The 23,950-nt window shown below is 38.9% G+C and overlaps 1 protein-coding gene across 1 annotated transcript in view; it reads left to right on the forward strand.

The window, feature by feature from the left end:
* The window catches only part of ANK3 (ankyrin 3), a 375,510-nt gene that overhangs the window by 126,297 nt on the left and 225,263 nt on the right, over positions 1–23,950 (forward strand). Inside the window, exons 5-7 of the mRNA XM_068982038.1 lie at positions 10,339–10,437; positions 15,861–16,046; positions 17,943–18,041. Coding sequence (XP_068838139.1) covers positions 10,339–10,437; positions 15,861–16,046; positions 17,943–18,041 — 384 coding nt within the window. The remainder of the gene's footprint in view (positions 1–10,338; positions 10,438–15,860; positions 16,047–17,942; positions 18,042–23,950) is intronic.

A 23,950-nucleotide genomic window follows, 5' to 3' on the forward strand; every position in this document is an offset into this window, starting at 1 on the left:
ATCCGGCAAGCCCACTCCTGAGTATATACCCAGAGAACACCATAATTCAAAAAGATACATGTACCTTAATGTTCATTCCAGCACTGTTTACAATAGCCAAGACATGAAAGCAACCTAAATGTCCATCCACAGAGGAAAGGATAAATAAGATGTGGTGTCCACACATACATACATACAATGGAATACCACTCAGTCAAAAATAATGAAATAATGCCATTTGCAGCAACATGGACAGAACTAGAGATTATCATACTAAGTGAGGTAAGTCAGAGAAAGGCAAATACTATATATCACTTATATGTGAAATCTTTAAAAAAATGATACAAATGAACTTACTTACAAAACAGAAACAGACTCAGACTTTAAAACAAACTTATGAAAACCAACAGAAAAAGGTGGGGAGTAGGGGGATAAATTAGGAGTTCCCAGGTGGCTCAGTTGGTAAAGAATCTGCCTGCCAATGCAGAAGACTCGGGTTCTATCCCTGGGTTGGAAAGATCCCCTGGAGTAGGAAATGGCAAATCCATTCCAGTATTCGTGCCTAAAGAATTTCATGGACAGAGGAGCCTGGCAGGTTGCCATCAATGGGGTTGCAAAAAGTTGGACATGACCGAGCAACTGAGCATGCAGGAGAAAACATTTCTATATATAAAATAGATAAATAAGGACCTACTGTATATCACAGGAAACTCTAGTCAATATTGTATAATAATGTATATAGCAAACAAATCTGAAAAAGTATGACCATGTGTATATGCATAGCCGAATCATTTTGCTATACACCTGAAACTAACACGGCATTGTAAATCAACTATGCTTCAATGTAAAATATAGATTTAAAAGAGTTATATTCATTGAATGGGCTTCCCAGGTGGCACTAGTGGTAAAGAACCTGCTCACCAATGCATGAGACTTAAGAGACACAGGTTCTATCCCTCAGTCAGGAAAATCTCCTGAAGGAGGGCATGACAACCCACTCCAGTATTCTTGCCCGGAGAATCTCATGGATAGAGGAGCCTGGCAGGTTATAGTCCATAGGATTACAAAAAGTCGGACATGACTGAACCAACTTAGCACACACACATAAATATTCATTGAATAGGTAAATTATTCCAGATTATTTAGTTTCATATATATCCTCATTTGCAATCCTCTACATGTGAAAGGAAGAGGTTTTTCAAAGTCAGCCATCTGTAGACTGGTATGTATGGCTGGTAGTGATAAACACAAATGATTGGAGAATCTCTGTAATGTAGAGACTTATTCTATTTTATGATGTTAGCTAAAGTCCAGTATGGTCAATTCCTATTTACTAACCGAGGCATTGTTGTTGCTCCCTGAAACAGATTAGTGGGGGAGAAAAAAAGGAGAAGAAATTCTAAAATCCCCAAACATTAAAATTTCCAGATTGTTTGTAATGGATGTACACCCATCATTATTTCAGAAGATTCTCCTACAAGCTCTCAGAGTCCTGCATGGAGCTCTAACAAAAAGACTAATAGATTATCAATTGGTGGACTTTGAGTCCAAACAAATTAAGTTCACTTTATTGGTCTAAAAATACAGGTCTTCATTATCCAAATTATTCACTATGTGAGTCCCCCAGAGATGTGAGCTTGTGTAGGAGAGCATACATCATCATAACACAGAAATATCCACTAAGGACCTATTTTTTTTTTAATTTTATTGAAGTATAGTTGATTTGCCATGTTGTGTTCATTTCTACTGTACAACAACGTGACTCAGTTATACATTTATATATATATTCTTTTTCATATTCTTTTCTATTATGGTTTATCACAGGATATTGGATATAGTGCCCTGTGCTACACAGTAGTATCTTATTTATCCATTCCCCATATAATAATTCTCTGCTAATCCCAAACTCCCAATCCTTCCCCCTCACTTGGCAACGGCAAGTCTTTTCTCTGTGTCTGTGAGTCTGTTTCTGTTTCATAGATAGGTTCATTTCTATCATATTTTAGATTCTACATATAAATGATATCATATGGTGTTTGTCTTTCTCTTTCTGACTTACTTCGTTTAGTATGATAATCTTTAAGGACCTGACCATTTTAAGAACTGGCCTCTACTCAAACATTCCTTCCAGCTAAAGGCTGACATCTATCCTTGTTCATCAATATCTACCCCAGGGTGTTAGGTTGAACAAATTGACTATAGAACAAAGCTGCAAGTTTTCCAAAAGATGTAGGCTATCATTCTGAAGTCAGGAAAAACGATGCTAGAGGACTGCTGGACCCATAGCCAAGTTGTGAGGTCGTGGCTTTCTGGCAGGAGTAGACCAGACTGTATGAGGAATCAGGATGATTTCCTGACAGATGTTTCCAACTTGAATGATTTGAGAATCAAAATGTTAAATGAAGGAAAAAATTAGCCTGAAAATAAAAAGTGAAGGCTGTCGACCCATCATATAGTGTTCTTGGAAATGAAAATCATACTTTCTCCCCCAGAATCATAGTTGGTTTAGTCTTCATTCATTCTGTGAACTCGTACACGATACAGTTATAACCTACGTTTTGTTAAATCGTATAAATTCGCTTTTACAATTTCTGGTTTTCTCTTTTAAGATGAAGTCTCAGTCTAACTTTTTTCATTATTTACTGTGGCCTTTTGATCTCCACCTTCAGTGCGCTTGATTTCCTCAGCTTTTTCCAGTACTGATTATCTTTGAATAACAGGAGCCTCTTGCACTTTATGGGTCCACAGAATTGCAGTGACTTTCCACCTTGTTACTTCAGCCATATTGATGAAAGCTCTGATGCCATTAAATATCAGTGTTGCAGAAAAGAAACTGAAAGGTTGCTGCTGAGCCATGAAAGAAGCCAGGATTCTTGGCCTCCAGAGGAGAGGAATTCAATCCAGGGCCGGTGACGAGGCTTGATTGCTTAGAGCTTTTGTGTAGTAAAGTTTTATTGAAGTATAAAAGAGATAGAGAAAGCTTCTGACATAGACATCAGAAGGGGGCAGAAGGAGGCCCCCTGTGCTAGCCTTCAGCAGTATGTTATATACCCATAAGCAAGCTGTTGGTTACAGAAAGGAAATGTCTCAAACCTCAGAGTGGCACCAGGCCCCTCACCCACAACACTCATTCTGAGATAACACTGACACAAAGTGAGTCCTCTCAGGCCATAAAACGAATGATGTGAATCTTGAGAAAAGGCAGGTTTCCAAGTAAATATATCGTTTCATTAACATAGATTAGGAGAACAATGTATGAGTAAAACGCACTGGTCTGTTGAGCCCTTATGGGTTCTGAGTCTTAAGTGGAACTGACTTGAAGAAAGACAGAGTCTAGGGTAAATACATAGTTTATTAACATAGCTTAAGAAAAATATTTCCATTAAAAAAAAAAAAACCACCTTGGTTAGCTCAGGGTTTGAGAAAAGTTAAGTTCCGGTGGAATCAGGTGTCCTCATGGCAACACCGGATTTTATGAGAAGCCTCCTTTTAATTCTGTGTAGAGAAGGGAAAATAGTCTGACACTTGTAGTTAGTTTCCTCCTGCCACTTAAGTGAGAGAGAGAAAACGCCTGACGCTTGCAGCCTGTGTCCTCCGTTTGGAGACCCCTGGCCTTCCTGCCTGTTACCCTCTCAAAACTGTTCTTCCAACCACCTGGTGTCTTGTGTAATTGGTCGAATCTTTAGTTCCCTGTGGTTGGACTTTTGTTCCATGGGTTATGCCACCTGTTCTGATTCCCAGTGAGAGCTCACTTAGAGTAATAATGTTTTTCCAGAAAGGAGTGATATAAAGTTGAATATTGACAAATATGAGAGAAACACAGACCAGCTGACCACAAGAGAAGCATTATGCTTTTCAACCAATTATGTTTAAATGCCTCTGTGATCTTTTTCACTCAGGAAGTAGCTGGCGTTAAGCTCTGAGCTAGTGGGAAATGCTTTAGTCCATTTTCGTTTTCTTCTTCTTTTCCCCCAAGGGAGAGATGGTTAGCCTCCCCATCTTGTAAACAGTGTACACATTCTTGACTAATGATCAAAGGAGGCATAGTTTTAAGCCTTCTCTCCAATGTCTGGGAGAAGCTGTAGTCGAAATAAAATCCTAACCAGATTTGATTTCAATTTATACACATTCTCTTCTGATGATGAAGTGCGGAAGAAGAACATGGGCTATGAAATGCCCTGTTCCTTGCAGCTGTGCTTGGAACACCCAGCCACACACTTGACAGTAAAAACCTGCCCCCCTTCCTCTAGACACCTGCCCTCAGAAACCTCCTGAACTGCATCATTCTACGGATGGAGTAAGTAATGAGATTGCCACACAGCTGAATGGGGTTTCAAAGATAATTCCTGGTAGCAGCTTTTCAAAAGGAACTTTCATAAAGAACAACAAGCAATACCACCATGAAGTGCAATGAAATTCCATTTAGGTGGCAGAACGTCACAGGACTATTAATATTTAAGAAAAACAATATTCCTGTCCACGTGAAATTTTATCCTATATAGACAATAATTAATTGCCAATGAGGAACAATATCAAAAGAGCCCCTCACCTTCCTTAAATATAAAAATTCTCCTGGAAAGTAAAAATAGCATTGGACAATATCAAGTTCTGATGAACTGAGACTCTATAAACTAGGCGTTTATAGATATTCTTGTAATAATTCTTGTCATTGCCTTGATCTTAGGTCTTAATAAGTAGTTAACTCTTTCTTATATTACTTAATGTTCCAGGCAATCATTTAGGCCTCCTCTGAGAAAGAGATGGGGTTAGATAACTAAATTATGATTTTAAAGACCTCTAATTTAAGTCCTTGGTACTTTATATAAAATACAACAATGATTAACAGTGTTTGCTCTTGAAAAATCCTAAACTGTCATGTCAAATGACATCCCTCATGCTTTTCTCTTTCTCTGTCTTTATTCCATAAGACGCCAACCATATTTATAAAAAAGAAGCTGCTGCTGCTGCTAAGTCGCTTCAGTCGTGTCCAACTCTGTGCAACCCCATAGACGGCAGCCCACCAGGCTCCCCCGTCCCTGGGATTCTATTTCAAATAATATTTTCACTATCAAAGTATTCTAAATGGACAGGTTTTCACAGTGGTTTTAACAAAGACAAAGCCCTTTAATTAAATCAATGTTTCCTTGGTCTTCCTGTGTTTTTAATGTTTCCTATTGAGGAGGAGGTCAGATCCTGATGAAGCTAGACAATGGATGTGGTCCAAATAGAGCCTTTCTGACCTTCAAACTCATAGCATATCTCTGATGTAAACAGCCTTCAGAAAAATTAGTATCATATACGAATCAGTACAAATTTATTACCAAGCCCTTAATATTTTAATTAGAAACAGGACTTTTTGATATATAAAGGCTTAGTTAGAGGAAACTAGCATAGATAAGAAAATTTCAAGGATGAAATTTAAGCCCTTATTTTAGTTCATTTTATTTCATTTTAGTGGATCTAGGCAGCATGCCTCAGTACTATCTATAAAACTATAAATCTGCAACTTTGCATACTTACAATAACACCACAACAGTTATAATAACACTGAAATGCCTTCAGAGCAGAGGGAATTGAAGATATCGGATAAAGTCGGGTATCAAGAAGCATATTCAGTCTTGAGCTGTTCTGCTTTTTGAGAACTCAGTCTATTGTTGCTACAGAAAAGAAAATGTAAATTGGGCCACCCATATGTTCCTTTTTGGTCAGCTCTTTGTTTTGGAAATTTCCTAAGTTAGGAAATTAATATAAAACCAGTGATGTACTTTTTTCTCTTAAGAGAAAAATAACGTCTTTCCTGAAATCTGACCATTTTCCTAATCCAGGTACCATTTCACAGGAAAGCATTACAGCTCTAGGCCATCCACACTGAATTTGCTGGTACCTTAAGCCTCTTTGCACTAGAGAGTAATGGTAATACCTTTTTTCACTCTTTCCAAAGGGTGCTTAGAATCATCTCCCTATAACATAACTAAATGCTGTGTATGTGTTCTCACAGCTTCTTAATCCTTTCCTGAAAGGTGATTTTTTTATTAATTGGTGTTAATTTCTATTGCTTTAATCCAAATAACTTCAGCAATTTGGAATTCTCTGAGGACCCCATAGAACAGAAGGCTAAAGAAGCTTTCAGAAAGCTTTGGAAACTAGGTAGTTGGAGTGAGAAAACCTAGTCAGAAGCTAAAGGGTAAGATTGTCCTTTGATATGTTCCCTACAGGTCATCCGAGGGTGGAGAGGGGAGGTTTGGTAGAAAACAGGACTGAGGATTGGAGAGTAGTCATGGAACAGCATACAGAGCCATCCTTTACATGCGCTCACCTTGTGGTTGAAGAAGGGCTGGCCAATTTGCATCAAATTCCAACCTAGACCAGTCCTACCTAAACATCAGTGAAAACATAGTTCCTCTAAAGAAAAAGCAGTACTGCCAAATGAAGGGACCAAAATACACACACACACACACACACACACACACACTCAAATGTCCACTATAAAATTGAGATTTCCTTGATGGAGGCCTCATCAAAAATCATTTTATCAGTATGGTCAGCAGAAGTAAAATGAGACCATTCAATGCCATATATTGTGTGATTCCACTTACATGAAATGTTTACAATAAACAAATCTGTGAAGATGGAAAGCAGATGAGTGGTTGCCAGTGACTATTAGGAGGGGCAAATGAAGTATGATTACTAATGGTCCCTTTCTGAGGTGATGAAATGTTCTGGAATTAAGTGGTGAGGATATTTTCCCAAATTTGCGAACAGATGAAAACAACACTAAATTTTACACTTTGAGAAAGTGAGTTTATTCGTATGTGAATTATATATCCATAAAAATTTATAAACTTAAAAAAGGATGAAAGCATGTGACCATTCAGAAAATGACCGGCTTTCAAGCCATAGCTATACAGTGTCAAGCATTCAAAAAAGAAAAGGAAAAACTACTGTGGAAACAGAGCCCCATCTCACTGTGACTCATGTCTGCAGATTATTTCTGAGATTCCAGCATTTCACCCTCTGCTATGATGAAGAAGGCAACGGGATGATGTAAAAGTTGTAACTTTTTACTAGTCACTCTATAGAAACTCCAGGTCTGCAAGAGCAGCATCTCCTAAAGCTCAGTGCCTAGTTTTGGATTCCCTTCACGGGTCAGGAAATGTTTGGTTCCGGCAGGTTTCCTCAAGAAGAGCGCAAGTACACTGGGCTAGAAACCAGACGTGCAGCGGGACCAGTGTTTCCTAGGTAATCTTAAACTACAACAGATCTCTGCCCTGGAGTTGAGACACCACTGGCATATATTATCTACTTGATATTTATGTCTCGGAAAATAATACCCATTTTGGAATTTTTTCTTAAAAACTTTACTCCTAAACTCTGAATATTTGGTCTGGAAATTTTGGGTGATATGTAAAGAAAGATACTCAGTTCATAGAGTGATAAGGAAAATCTACCTTTTCTTTTTAATATTTTAAATTTTTTTCTCTTTTTTGGTTAAGAGATATTTAAATCAACCAAGAGTTGAACAGTCTTTCATTTTGGTCAAATAAGAAAAGGAGAAAAAAGTAATATGATAAAAGGTCTAAACTAGCTTTCAGTTTCCCTCATAGGTCTGGGAAGAGTGACAAAGATGAAACCCACCTATCCCCTCCACCCCACCCCCCGACACACACATACATTGGATTGCAGTTATGCATGTTTCATATTTAATATTGATAAAACCTTTCATGATAGAACAAAGTAACAGTGAAATTAATGATTTTACTAGGTAACTAATATACAGTGAAGAAGCTTGAATCTTATGTCATACTCTGCTGCCTCTAATTTTGTGTCTCTAATCCTGAGCTTGGCAAGCTAATAACTTAGCTAATTACAATTATGTATAAAATAAGTAGAACAGAGGAACTCTGATGAATGAAGTATATTCACCATGGTAGATTTATTCCCTGGTGGCTCAGACGGTAAAGCGTCTGTCTACAATGCGGGAGACCTGGGTTCGATCCCTGGGTCGGGAATATCCCCTGGGGAAGGAAATGGCAATCGACTCCAGTACTATTGCTTGGAAAATCCCATGGACAGAGGAGCCTGGTAGGGTACAGTCCATGGGGTCACAAAGAGTCGGACACGACTGAGCTACTTCACTTTCACTTTTATCTGCTTAAGAATCTTTTAAACTTCCTAATTCTGAGGTATAAACCAAGAAATTGATGTTAGTAGAGGTTGAATTTTATGTTATTCATATTACTCATCCAGAGATTTGATAAGTAAGGTCATTATATAATAATTGATATTTATAATAATGAAATTAAACCTTTGGAATCAAAAAACTTTGAGTATTGTTTTGTAACATTTAATTTAGAATGTATTTCCATTTATTCTTTGAGATTGCATAATATATACAACAAAATTTCCAGACCAGTTAGTTAAATAGAACTAAATTCTGAAAAATTTGTTCAAAGAGAATTTATTATAGTTTGAAAAATACCTGTTTTGATATATATATATATATATCTTGCAATAAGTTTTTTTTGGTAATATTACAGTATTTTCAGTTCAGTTCAGTTATACAGTCATGTCCGACTCTTTGCAACCCCATGAATTGCAGCACGCCAGGCCTCCCTGTCCATCACCATCTCCCAGAGTTCATCCAGACTCGCATCCATCGAGTCCGTGATACCATCCAGCCATCTCATCCTCGGTCGTCCCCTTCTCCTCCTGCCCCCAATCCCTCCTAGCATCAGAGTTTTTTCCAATGAGTCAACTCGTCACATGAGGTGGCCAAAGTACTGGAGTTTCAGCTTTAGCATCATTCCTTCCAAAGAAATCCCAGGGTTGATCTCCTTCGAAATGGACTGGTTGGATCTCCTTGCAGTCCAAGGGACTCTCAAGAGTCTTCTCCAACACCACAGTTCAAAAGCATCAATTCTTCGGCACTCAGCCTTCTTCACAGTCCAACTCTCACATCCATTCATGACCACAGGAAAAACCATAGCCTTGACTAGACAGACCTTAGTCGGCAAAGTAATGTCTCTGCTTTTGAATATACTGTCTAGGTTGATCATAACTTTTCTTCCAAGAAGTAAGCATCTTTTAATTTCATGGCTGCAATCACCATCTGCAGTGATTTTGGAGCCCAAAAAAATAAAGTCTTACACTGTTTCCACTGTTTCCCCATCTATTTCCCGTGAAGTGATGGGACTGGATGCCATGATCTTCGTTTTCTGAATGTTGAGCTTTAGGCCAACTTTTTCACTCTCCTCTTTCACTTTCATCAAGAGGCTTTTTAGCTCCTCTTCACTTTCTGCCATAAGGGTAGTGTCATCTGCATATCTGAGGTTATTGATATTTCTCCCGGCAATCTTGATTCCAGCTTGTGTTTCTTCCCGTCCAGCGTTTCTCATGATGTACTCTGCGTATAAGTTAAATAAGCAGGGTGACAATATACAGCCTTGACGTACTCCTTTTCCTATTTGGAAGCAGTCTGTTGTTCCATGTCCAGTTCTAACTGTTGCTTCCTGACCTGCATACAGATTTCTCAAGGGGCAGGTCAGGTGGTCTGGTATTCCCATCTCTCTCAGAATTTTCCGCAGTTAATTGTGATCCACACAGTCAAAGGCTTTGAACAAATGTGAAATACATTGTTTCAGAGAACATTTTTACTAAGAAGCTTAGGATATATACATGCATTTATTTCCAAGTTCCTTGGCAGCTGGGCACATTTCAGACAATGATGCACATTATGTCTTTGCAAAAAATACAAGGAAGGAAACTTAGAAAAAGTAGACCACCTAATCGAATTCTACTTTAAAACTGAAGTATACCCTTTTCAAATTGGTGTTCTTTCCTTTGCTCCAAGTAACCTTATCTGTGATAAGTTTGAATCTGTATGAAATTAATATAAATTCCTTCCAAAGTTGGAGCTATTTCAGGTGCTTAATTTTATGTAAAAGTTTTACATATTTTGTTTAGGAGAAATAAATATTGCTTGGGATAAAAAACTCATTGGGACAATGACCAAATGTATTTTTCTTCATATCTTCATGTTATCTAGTAAAACTCTTTACTCATGATAGACACTCAGTAAATGGATATGCATGTTTAACTAAACTGGATGTATTGGTATGAATTAGACTATTAGCTATGAACCACACTCAAACTAGAATTGTGAAGCATAATTAACAATTATGCTTCATAATTGTGCTTAGACTATCATACTCAGGTTTTGTAATATATATAAATATATATATTAAAGTATTATAAAAATTATTATGTGTGAGCATTTCCTGAAACATATAATAGCATCAGTACAGTGGAAAGATAGATTAGCTTTAAAAAGCTACAAACATTTAAATTGGTGTTTTGCAGAATGGTTTCACACCACTGTATATGGCAGCCCAGGAGAACCACCTGGAAGTTGTCAAGTTTCTCCTCGACAATGGTGCAAGCCAGAGCCTGGCCACAGAGGTAAGACATTTTGATTCTTTTTGTGGGTGAGTTCACATGTTTATAGGGATTTTAGAAACCTGAAGTTGTATCATTGGGAATCTGTCCCACTGGTATTTCATTACAGTTGTATATTAATGTGTGGGCTCAGAAGTTTTTATGAAATACATTAGAAAAGTCTATTGTTAGTCTTTCAAAAATCTTCCATGCCTAGTTACCCTTTCTGCTCTTAAATGCCTGGCTGTACCCTCTAATTGAGCTATTTGTTTACAATTTACATAATTGCTTGAGAGTACTTTTCTCCTCCTTTCAATTTTGCGTCAAAGGCAGCCACTGTTTTGAAATATTTTCTGTGATAGAACATAAGTTTTAAATCTGTTTTTTCCAAATTTAAGTTAGCATAATTATAATGATTGGATTTATGCATTTCTAAAGTTAACTAATTAGATTTAACTCATACTTCTAAACAAAACTAGTATATATTTTTGAAGAGTAGATAAAAGCAGGCTTTAGAAAAATTGCAATCATGAATAGGAGAGTTATTAAAAATAAAGTATTTACGTCACTGATACTATTTTAGGTAATGTAGTTTATTTTTGAAACTAATCTGGATGGAAGATTGTGATCCCTTGAAGTGTATCACTAGAAATCTATTGCTGATAATAAAGGACTACTGCTTGTGTACTCCTTATTATTAACAAAAGAAAGAATTAGAGCAGGTGGTTATCCCTGTCATAAAGCCAAATTCTCTGATTTTCATTCTGAAGTATTTCCTGAATGGCACAAGAAAGATGTATATCATTGGGATTATATGCACAGGGATTGCCTATAACCTTGCCCAGCTTTTGAGATCATGCCTTCCAGGAAAACCAGGAGATAAATGAAGAGGCAGTTCACACAAAAAAATATAGAAATGACCGCAAATGTATGAAAATACCTCATCCTCCCTTATAGTCAAATAAATCTTAATTTATTAATCAGACAGAGAATGAGATCCAGTCTTTAGTGCATGAGATGAAGAAGAAATTCAAGGGGTAGGAAAAATTGCAACTTAACTACTATATTGGTGATGTTGACAACCAGTTGCAACACTTTTATAGAACACTTAACATTAACTATCCAAATTACTATTTATGCACCTTTTTGCTTAGCAATTCTACTTCAAATAGTTAATATGACATTGTATATTAGAAGATAATGCAAAAAATAGTTATTATATAAGAAACAGCAACATAATTAGTAGTAACAAGTTTTTAAAAACCAGGAAGAACCAAAGGGGAAGCTATTGGATAAATATTGCTTTACTTTGACAGTAAAATGGTACTCTGCACTAGCAACAATGAGGGAAGACTCTATGTACTAATACGGGAAAATGTCCATAGTGTACTGTTTCCAGTGGTTTTATTCTGAGAATTCGGAGACAGCCTCACTTTTCACTTCCTAGCCTTCAGTTCTCTTGGGGACTTTTATCTGGAGAATGGATTTTTTAAAATAATAATAATATCCTTAGAGCTTGGTAATAAATAATGAATGGCTGATGGCAGAGTAACCAGCTTTTGTATGCACAGAGCAGTGGCTCTCCTCACACTGGGGAGAAGGTAACCTGTGTGAGTCCCTCAAATATGACATGTGGGTCAACTCATGCTTTTCAGGGAGGATGGGTATAGGAGCCAGGGTTGGTGTAGAAGAGAAAACCCCTTCCTATTTTTGGATGGAAATACTATGTAATATAAATATCCTGATGACAGCAATTCCGTGGTACTTTTTCGTCTGTGAAGGGCAGGTAGTATTCTTTTTTTAGGCTGTGATCGGCAGATCACTGAGTATCTCTCCTTTAGAACAAACATAAGACCAGTTTACCATTAAAAGACTATAGAATTACCTTGTCAACTAATCATCAGTAACTCACTGGTTCTCTGTGTGTTTTTTAAGCTTTCAGGCCCCCCCAAAAGACACTACAACTGACTAAAAAGGAATATATGAGATCCTCAAACAACTAATTTAGTCTTTTAGCAGGAAGATAGATAGATATAGGTAGATATGTACATAGATGGATAGATAGATATTTGATAGATTTTTTTTACTGCTTTATATTACTTTACTTTCAAAGGTTTTTTTAGCTTTAAAAAAATAAATGAATGAATTAGTGTTCCAACAACAAATCACACCCATGTCTTCATGAGGGATTTGGTGCCATCACCACGTAAACAACAGCTATCTGATTATCTAGAGCTATTTGAAGCTTTGACTGAATTTTTATCTCTTGTATTATTAGTACTAGAGAATTAAAAGAACAGCAAGAAATAAGATGTTTCATTCACATAATGTTCTAATTGCAATTTTGCTTTCTTACTAGCAATAATATTGGTGTCATTTACACAGAAATCTGTATTTACAGAATGAACAGTAATGAGCAATGAAAGGATTCCTTAGATGAAAAAAAATTTAACAGAATTTTCAACTTATTAGATAATATGATATTGTCAAGTTCCTTCAATACAATTTTTTCCATATGCTCCTTGTATATATGTATGAGGTCTTTGGCATGGTTGTGTTTTTCAAAACTTTTCCTGTATTACTGTGTACTGTGTATCCTGTCTTTCCATGTATATCTTCCTTCTTTGGCTAATCAAGATTTTGAAGCATGAGGTAAATTTATTTGTTCACTGATGGCATCTATTATGTGCCAGATACTCCAAACAGCAGTGAGGATACACGTGGAACTTCCATCATATTTCCTTCTGGCTTGTATTTTTCTCTTAAGAATATCATAGAGCAAGCTAAACCATTCAAACTTGGTTTGGAAACAAAATCTGGAGCTGCTAATTTTAGCTATTAACACCTTAGGACTGGTATCTTTGTGTCTTTAATTGGTTTATGCAAGAAGCACATTCTTGTCAGTGCTAATCGTCTTAGCTGCAGTTGATTTTCTGGTACAAAATAGTTTCCTTTATGTTTAGGCCTTATGGACTGAAACATTCCTATGGGTGGAAATGTAACCACTTCATTTTGCTGCAAAACAGAAGTGAGCTGTCATTTTTACCCCTTAGATTTTGCTCAGGTTTTAAAAGTGAGGTGCAACATTTAACTCTTAACACACAGCTCTTTCCTTTCACTATTCCATTTTTTAGATGTGTTTTTCTCTTTTGTGAAAGTAATATATTAAGTAAATGAGGAAGTGTTGTAGCCGCGCGTTCCAGGAAATGAACTCACTCAGAAGGACAGTGCAGATAGTGGAGGGCAGTTTATTACACCGGCGGGCCCACGGCAGAGTCTCCTCTTAGCCAAGGACCCCAACCAGTCTTTGTGAAAACCTTATATACCTTAAGTGTACGTGCCCAAAGCCACCTCCCCAAATTCCGTGAAACTAGTCTGAACAAAGGAAGAGAAAGAAACAATCAAAGTTAACCCATGATTCATATGCCTTAAGCCTAGGTAGTTAACAGTGGACAATTATTAATAGGCCTATGGTCATACCCCAATAAGCATAATAGAATTTATGATTCTATTTGGTTACACAGATAATTAGGGTATTCTTTTAGGCAATGGAGAGTCTAGGTATGAGCCCTGGGGTTCTTCCATCCGGGGGGCCTGGTTTTCCAGTCGGTGTGTCGTTTCCATAGATACTGGGCGTATAGCTCAAAGTCCACAGTCCGGCCCAAGATGGAGTCCTGCTTTCAAGATGGAGCCTGTTCTGTCTGTTTCTTCCTTCAGGAGTACAATAAAAAGAGAAAAGAAAAAGCCACAGTTAGTTGTCCCTAGAAATAACATTCTGTTTATCCATCCAGATTTTTTTTGTCCATATTCACAATATGCATGTTTCTCTTAGTGGAAATGAGATCATGCATTTTCATGGTTATGCTGATTCCTTTTCCCGTAACATTAAATTACACTTAAACTTTGTACTTTAACCTGTGGTGTTGTTTTGGTGATGTCTAGGTTATATCCAACCTTTATTATTAATGGTTGCAGAGAATGTCCTTCTGGTTACATTGATGCTTATCCTCTTCCTCACTTGGGTCTTCCTGGAGAAGTTGAACAGACCAAGTGGAACTGCAGCCAGATCTTGAAGCTTGGAGTGTAGATAGAATTTGTGTAGGTAAAGCAAGGAGGAGGACATTTCAGAGTGGGGCAAATAGCCTGAGTTTAGATGCCAGGGTAGAGGCAGTAAGGAGAATGGAGATTTATACAAGACTTATATGAGAAGGGCCCAGGCAATGCTGTCACTTAGGTGCTTGGGGGCTGATATTTTACAATCCTTGAATATAAATATACTGATTTGCATTCAGCCAAACAAGTGCTAGGAGCACTTATCTGTTTTCCAGCAAGGAAAACAATGGTGAAAGTGATCTTCTAGGAAAACCAATAAGACATGAATATGCAAGTAACTATGTTTTTTCTTTTTCCCTTACAAGCACTCTTCCATTAGAGCAGTCCTTGCTTTGTACCACAAGGAGTATTATTTGTACTACAAATAATAAATATGATTTACTACAGATAATAAACATCATGATCTGAATAGAATAATAAAGTAACCTACTTGCCAATTGTCTAGCAAAAATGACTTTGAAATGTTCTTTTGAGTGTGCGATAATTAAAGTATTGCAGATTTAAAATGTGGGAGCCAGTCTTAGGATATTCAGGGGCTTCCCAGGTGGCTCATTGGAAAAGAATCCACCTGCCAAGCAGGAGATGCAGGTTCGATCTCTGGGTCAGGAAGATACCCTGGAGAAGCAAATGGCAACTCACTTATTCTTAATTGGGATATCCCATGGACAGAGGAACCTAATGGGCTGTAGTCTGTGGGGTTGCAAAGAATCAGACACAACTTTGCAGCTAAACAACAATAACAACAACTCAGGATATTCTCCTCTGTGCTTTCTTTTTCATGGTCAGTAATGCTAGATTTTCCAGCTGCAGTGAAATCTGTAGCTGTCTTCTCTGTGTCAAGTCCCAGGGCAATACAGTAGGAAGACTAACTGTACAGATATGTGTGTATGTCTGAGTTGCTTCTAGTCATGTTTTATATGATCCATTCTTTTATTGGTCAGAGAAGCCAAGAGTCTTTCGTGTATACCTTCCTTAAAACAGCAATGAGTATAGTTCATTAATTCACATATAGTAATTGAGTACCAAATATACACTAGGTTACAAGGTATAGTGATGAAGCAGACAAGATATACTAGACAACAAAGTACTGGATAAAATAGTGGGAAATAATGATGGAAATTTACCTTTAAAATTATTTTCTGTTTTGGGGTGTGTGTATATATATATGTATGCATGTATGTATTTTTTAATATCTTTCCACATATATGTGGAACTACTTGAATATGTCAGCTTTAATAACTGTGAACAAAAATTGACACTCGATCACCTTCTTATTTGTTAATCAAGAAGAAAATATCCATAGGGGCCAATCTTGACCCATGATCTATTTGCAGGATGGCTTCACACCATTGGCAGTAGCTTTGCAACAAGGTCATGATCAAGTAGTGTCACTTCTGCTAGAAAATGACACAAAAGGAAAAGTGCGTCTTCCAGCTCTTCACATCGCTGCCCGAAAAGATGACACGAAAGCCGCTGCCCTGCTGCTGCAGAATGACAACAATGCAGATGTGGAGTCAAAGGTGAGGCCCTGGGAAACACACTAGTCACATGGCATCCTCCTCTGTTAGGCACCCAAACGTGAAGAACGCCTGGGCTCCCTTTGGGCATGCTTACACAAACACTTAACTGCGCTGAAAGGAATAAAATCGTGCCCCCAAGACATCCAGTTGAAGGCGCAGCACCCCTACCCTTGGCATCTACAGCTGGGAGGGACCTGTGGGTGCTGCCCCATATGTGCTAATAGGTGGCCATCTCAACAGAAATCAATCGAGAGACACCCGATAATGTCCTTCCTTTGAACATGTATTTTTAATGTATTTAGCACTTCAATTCCAACATCAAGGTGAAAAATTATAAAATGCTAGCCACAGTGTGTGGCAAATAAATTTTTGGTTGCTATCTAAGACGGCAGGCAATACACTGAGTATTGATCAGCTGCAGAAGGCATGCCAGCAGCCAGAGTCCCAGCCAACAACTCCCATTGTCTGGACACACGTTACTTACAAGTGTCTGTGAAGGAAACGTGGCATTTGGAATAGGCCATCGTGTAGCCCTTCATTCAGTCTAGCTTTCTTTCTGTGCCTTTTGTGCTGCCATTAGAGCTTCCATCTGCATTACCTAGCTGTCATGAGCTTTCTGCCATCCATGATCACCGATAGCAAACTAACCGTTCATTTTTTCCTCCTCTTTGCTTCCAAATGTGTTAACCTAGATGGTGGTGAATAGAACAACAGAGGTATATATATATATATGTATATCCGTGTACATTTAATCTATATCTGCATCACCATTTTCCCATTCCTTAGTGCTGCCGCCTCGTTTCTTTCCCTTCTTCTTTGCATTGCCGTCTGTAGGCTAGATACCTGCTTCCTACCCCCACCCTCAAAGTAGCATGTGCCAGAGGAGATAGTAGTTTGATTACCAGGGCTTTCTGCAGCTGAACCTGGTGTTTGAAACGAGGAAGTATTAGGCATCCTTGAAACTTAAGGGTACTACAATAGAGTCCTGTGACATGAAGCATCTTGACACTTGAGAAACTTCTCAGCTCTACCTACAGCTGCAGACAACCCTGTCATTCTACTCATCTAGGACTGAATCTTCAGATTTCTGCATGACACTCGCCCTCAGTGGTGTCAGCAAAATGAAAGTTACCTCGGAAGGGTACCCTGTGACCCACCCTTGACAAGAATCAGTCAGAACGCTAGCATGGCTGAGAAGCTTGCTGACGACTTAGAAATGCATCTAGTTCCTGAAAGGTTGAAATCTTTGGGGACTAAGTAAATCGCTGCATGTTTTAGCATTTTTCAAGGAAGTAAAATGATCTTGGTATGAACAATCCAGAAAAAGGGGTTATTGAATAGGCATTTGCTAATAAAGAGACCAGCTTGTCAATTTCTTTATGAAATGCATTCACCATGATTCAAGACCAACTGTAATAGCACCTCTTCCCCCCAAATTGCTTTTATCATTAAAATTGGCTTTTACTGTTGGTTAATTTGACTCTATATTGAATATATAATACTAGTGAAATTTTGACAGTTTCAATGGACAGTTCTACCATCAATAATACAACAGTGGTACTCATCGAACTTTCTGTGAGCTATCAAGATATTTCTTGTCACCCCTATTTTAACTTTTGGACATGTTGGCTTCTGTGTAGTTCTGCTCCCAGATTACAAAAATGGCTCAGTCTCCACCCTTGGTTCCTTCCTGGCTATTCCTCTCCCTGTGAGTCTGGCATCCCTTTGAAATCCTATGAGCAATTGGCACTAATGGAAAGAAACCTAGTACAGAATGGAATGCGGACCTCAGCATATTTTGCTTCCTCGTTTTGATCTGGGCAGGGTTGTGGTATTAACATGTGAGACAAGAGGCCAGCAGGGATCAGTTGAACGTCTGCTGTGTTTTCTTTCCAGAGTGGCTTCACTCCGCTCCACATAGCTGCCCACTATGGAAATATCAACGTAGCCACATTGCTGTTAAACCGAGCAGCTGCCGTGGACTTCACTGCACGGGTAAGAGTGCTGCAATCTGACGTGCCCTCAAAGCATTTGAAACGATTCTTGACCCTACTCCCCCAGCATGAGGAGGCGGTCAAGCCAGGTGACCTCCAAGGGTCCTCCCCGTCAGCGGAAGCTGTGTTTTCTACTTTTCCTAGTGCACACTCTTGCTTGTAGACAGGTATGCCTATTTTCTAGCAGGAAAAGAAAACCAAGATCGGAAGTGGGGATGGGGGTGTGTGATAAATGAGTGACATATAGATGTGATGTGAATAAGCACATCTGGAAACTACAGGCTGTGCCTCCAAGCTGAAATTTCTGAGTGTGTATGAAATGGGTCTGATAGCACTAACAGTGCTGTAGAAATCAGGGTCTTGATCTTCCAGATGGGAATGAACTGTATCTGAGGCCCAAATCTCAGAACCCAAGTAATAGAGGCCACCTTTTGCTCTTATCTTCTATCCCCTATACACTTTCAGAATGTGTAACAAGATTCTGTAACCCGAATAAGTTCATATTCATAGCGAAAGGAATTACAGTATCACATGTACCCCTGGACAGCAACTCAGAGATCCAGAGTAATAGGGCCCTGAATGTAGAAACCAGTCTTGGACTGGGCTTGATCGTCAGCAACAGTATCATCAGAAATAGAAGCGAAGCAGGAAACAGAATGTAGAAGTGGTCAGATGTGGGGACTCAGGATTCAGACTCCCTGGCCTCCTGTGTTGGATTTAACTTTTCTTTCTGTGTCCATCAGTTTCCTCACTGATAAGATGAAGTTAACGTGGATTGTGAAATTAAAGAACAAATCGTAATAATAAGATAACATCAGCCCTCCTGCACTGGGTCACTGAGAAACGGGAGAGTGTGGAGAACACTTAGCACAGCGTCTGACGCATCATCCCCAGCAGCAGCAACACTGTGATTTTGAACATAGGATCTGAAGTATCATTTTTGCTAAAAACCTCACTTGTTAGGGGAGAAGTGGCAATAGACCAGATAGGGAGAAAGATCATAATACTGGTACTAGCAGTAGCTGTAGCAGCCGTAAAAGTAATGCCATCTTTGAAGCAGATGCCAAGCTGAGCATTTTTATTTCATGAATTCTTATGTCAAGAAAAGTGTTTGTGTCCCTGTTTTACAGAAGGGGAAACCGAGACTTAGAGACAAGAAATAGCTGGTCCAGATGATAGAGCTAGCAAATGAGAAAAGGCAGAATTTCGGCCCCAAAGCTCTTCACCTCTTCAGTCTTCTGTCTCACTCTGATGATGTTAGGGGTTCATTTTTCTCATCCATCCTATAATTCATTAATCCTATAAAAATTAATAAGAGCTAACATTGTACTAACATAAAAGCTATTTCCTATCCGATTGTCTTCAGCCTGCTAGAAGCTTTTATCAGTTTAAATAAGGCGGCTCTTGTCACTCTAGAGCTGTGAGTGTTCTTCTTGCATTAATAGCATCCTTGGGTTTCAGCAGACCCAAGGGCTTGTGTGACATTTAGAAGGACAAAGCTAAGCACTTCTTTAAGTCATGTATAAACAGGGCATGCCGATGTGTAAAAACCCCGTGTCTGTAAGATGCATTCTTCTGGTTTCATTTCTCTAATTCACAGAAAACCTCATTAAGTCACATCTTCTAATTAGGACATTTGGAAAATTCATGTCAGGGTAGTGTTTGAAGTTTGTCTTGGTGCCATTGTTCAGAAATTTCCTGATGCTGCTGAAAACAAGATTGGGACAATGTTTAAACAATTTAAGAGGACAAATTACAAATTACAGTATTTTCAGCCTCCTTCAAGCAATTCCAAAGCATCCATTTACATTAAAACAATTACTATGGTAATTACAAATGATGCTAATTTATCGATTAAAGATCAGTGGAGACCTCAGACCGCTGTTGTTAACCTTGTCTGAATTACCATATGTGATTTAAGATAGTTGCATTGTGCCTTTGTTTAAAATGTTAAATTTCAGACCTTTTGCTGACATTTACTCCCAGTCATTCCTAATTAGTGACGCCTCGTAGCATTCTGAGCTGAAGGCTGTGGCAGAATTTGATTGTACTCTCTAGGATGTCTGGACTGTTGCTTATACTGGAAAGCCCAGCTCCCCTCTGCAGTGGCTGACGGATGGCTTGCTGTAGGAGGTCTGAGCTGGACTGGTCTTCATGAAGAGCTTAATCAGAGGCAAGTGCTAGTTGCCTCCATAAGCACATTGTGGGTTCCAAATCTCTAGTAATATTATATACTAATCCAGCATCCAGCCTTCTGTGTTACAGAGTCCCCTCCCTTCCCACCTTAAGCGGGGTCTTCCTAGGTCAGAGTTCTCTCAGGAATGTAGCAGAAACAGCAGGTGAAAGTAAAATGCCCCGGAACACAGATGGGATCCGATTTTGCCTGGTCAAAACAATAAAGGATCAGTAAGCCTCAGTTGCTGAGAACTAGCTGCAAATCATAACTGTAAATCATGTTCTTCAGGAACCAGGTTGAGCTAGAGGTATTGATTAGAAAGTTAGAGGTCAAGTTAAAAAACAACAGCAGCCACCATTGTCAGGGAGGCCGTGATGTCTGCTTCCTGGCTGTGACAGATCGCTGAAGAAAGGCAGATACAGTCTTGAGGTTCTTTATGGGTTGAGAGCATGACCTCGAGAATGGATGGCTACCTGCTGGCAAAGAGAAGCGGGGATAGCAGGGGGGAATCACCCTTCTGGAATCATTTCCTGCACGCAGTCCACGTACATGTCCAAGGCCGATAGGAGGCAGAACCAAACATGGTGTAACTCAAGGTAGAACACAGTAGAACGGATTGCTTTCTCTGCTTCTTTGTAGTGCTAGCTAATTTAGGCAGCAAGAAAGCTGATCCTAGCCAGTGTATCAGTGATGGTAACTGCTTCACAGCATGATTACCTGTTACATTAATACCTTTCCTTAGATTTTTATTATGATGTAAATCTGGACGTTTGTATTGTAATTCTGCCATATGTATGTAAGATATCCTGTCTGACATCTTAGATATTTCCTTTTGGATTATCCATGGAGACCTGTTCAGCCTCGTGGGTCTGCTGCAGGGAGTAAATAGAGTAAGTGCTGAATACCGCCGTGCAGCGTCAGCACACTTTGCGCTCTGCATTCATGTGCTGAGATGACCTTGACACCATCTGAATTTATGCATGACCCTTGCTCCCTTAGCAAATTATCCTGGCTCTCTTGGGAAAGAGAATGTGACTAAGACACACCAGAGCTGCTACTGATTGTCATTCCAGTCAGGAGCATTTATGCACTTTAGTAAGTAAAAGCCAAATCATATTATTGGATGCCTGCAAAATTCCTTTTTATTGATTGAAGAAGATAGATGCATACTTTGCTGGCTAAGAGTTTTTTCATCAAATGTAATGGACCATCTAACTTAATCTTCACTCTTGTCATTGACCTTTCTCTTGTAAATTATTATTTACCTTCCCATTTGGGGAAGATAATTGAATAAAACATCCTTCTATTGGTCTTGGTATGTAGTACTTTTTGGTTTTGATCTCTGAAAGGATTAGGGATTTTATGTGTTTGAGTGTTATACCTCATTTGTTTCCAGAAGGATTTCAGGAGCTTTGCAAAGTAAGACATGTAAGAAGGAAAAAGGAAAAGTAAATGTTACCAAGCAGCTAGAAAAGACTAGTGAATACAACTGGAGAATAAATGTAGCCTCTAAGCACTTTGATGCATATAGTATTAATAGAAGGGAAGCACGGGTTATATAGTTTTCACTTTTTGACAAAGGAAATCTTAATTATCTATAGAGTCACTTTGTGTGTAAAATAACTCAAATGCAATTTGTGTGCCATGTTAATCCTTCTGTTAAGAATAGTGAGTTTGGGGGACTTCCTTGGTGTCCAGTGGTTAAGACCACTGTGCTTCCGTTGCAGGGGGCATAGGTTCAATCCCTAGTCAGGGAACTAAGAGCTGCATGCCACATTGTGCAGCTAACAAAAGAAAAGAAAACTTAGTGAAGAATGATGAGTTTTATAGTTGATACTATCTTTAGTAACTACATTTCAAAAAGGTTCAATTCCTACTATCCTATACAGCCTAAATCTCCATCTGTGAAGGCGCCCTGTCCAGGGATGCTGAGAGACTGTGGCTCAGCTATTTAGCTGTGTGGTGTTCTAATTGCATGTGATAGATCTTGGCATCTGTGTCACAGTTAACATGTCCGATTGTACTGCCTTTTTAGATGTTTTGAACAGTTTTAGCAGAGGCTTGGCCACTTTTGGAACTCAGTTAAGTCACAAGAAAGGCTACTTTATCTAAAGTATCTTAATTTTTGATTAAAGTGAGAGCAGTGGTTTTAGACAGTTGAACTACTAACCCCATTGATGGTAACATACAAGTGTTGGATTTTACATTCTACCCAAATAAGAGGTTGACATGGGGTCAGCATGATGTCTATGGATAAACATTATCAGGAGATTTCCTTTCTCAGTTAAATTCCACCTAGCAAACATTAAAGCGCTTCTGCTATAAGCTAGACCTGGAGGTTCAGACTCAATTAACCCACTGTCCTGATGCTATTAAATTGTTGAGGCCCCAGAATGCTCAACCGTACAACACAGACTCTCCCCTAATTCTTTACTAAGGTATGTGCATCATCTGAGCAGTCCTATTCAGGCTGAAGTAGAAGTATCATGACGTAGGCCTCCCACACCCCGTGCTTTGCCTCCCTGCAGGACTTTGAGCTCCTCAAGGGCAGATTTATGTGCTACTACACGTTTTGGAATTCCTGGTGTGTAACCCAGCACCTAGCACTGGGAAGGACTATTATTTTGGGTGGGCCAAAAAGTTCATTCGAGGTTTTCCGTAACACATTATGGAAAAATCTGAATGAACTTTTGACCAACCCTGTATTTATTGAATTCAAGAATGAACGAACAAATAACTTTCAGGGCTCCTTATCCACGACTCCTGGGCACCCAGTACCTATTTAAACCTGCTTTCTTCAAGCCCCAGCCCTCTTCCTGATCTGTCAGAATTTCAGACTGAGCTTCAACCTGGTGTCAGGGTCCCACTTTCCAAACTGATATGAGCTGCATTAAGGGAGATGAGAAATCCATAGGATTCTAATAGAGAGGTATAGGCAAGTGCACCAAACCCAGGTATTGACTGTCAGACACTGAGAGGCAAGTTGATTTCAAACTGAGCAGCATAGTTGACCTTGGAAGACAAACCTAGGACAAAGGGTCAGTCACCAAGAGCTGCTGCCAAGCTTTGTTCGGTTAAGTGTCTGGAGTAGCGCCTCAGTTTATGAGCTATCAAGGCCACTGCCAGACAGAGCTAGGAATGGGCATCAGCTACTCAAACATGGAGAAGGAGAAGAGTTGAGCATAGCTCCAGCAGGAAGGTGACTTTTTGTCACGTGTTTATAGGGACTGAGGGCTTCTGGAGACTTTGCTGTGATTTGTATGGCCCTATCACTGCAAGTACATTTAAAAAAAATATTTTCCCTGCATTCTACAGTCCTATTTTTTAACTAGATGTCATTCCTTCACTTGGGTTGAGCCCAAACACACACACACACATTCATTTTTATTGATATGTGTTTTCAAATATAATACAGTGTTTATCTCCTAATATAGGCTCAATAGCATTAAAGATACTTTTTTAATGGGTTATATAACCCTCCTTTGGAATGAAAATGAAGATTGGGGAGCACTTAGCAAAGGAATGTGAGTTATGGGAAAGTCACCATGTGGCTAATTCATGAAGCATATTCTTGTTGCCATGGTGATATTAACATCTCAGGAAGAACAAAACCAGTAAGGCAAAGGCAGAGTGGTGCATGAATAGACCTTTTATAGAGGACTGCTCTAAGCACGCCGTGCACTCTTATTCCTGCCTATTCCATTTAATTCCCCAAATGCCACATCATAGGAGGT

The sequence above is a fragment of the Capricornis sumatraensis genome, chromosome 10 (genome assembly GCF_032405125.1).
Source record: "Capricornis sumatraensis isolate serow.1 chromosome 10, serow.2, whole genome shotgun sequence".
Taxonomy (NCBI): Eukaryota; Metazoa; Chordata; class Mammalia; order Artiodactyla; family Bovidae; genus Capricornis; species Capricornis sumatraensis.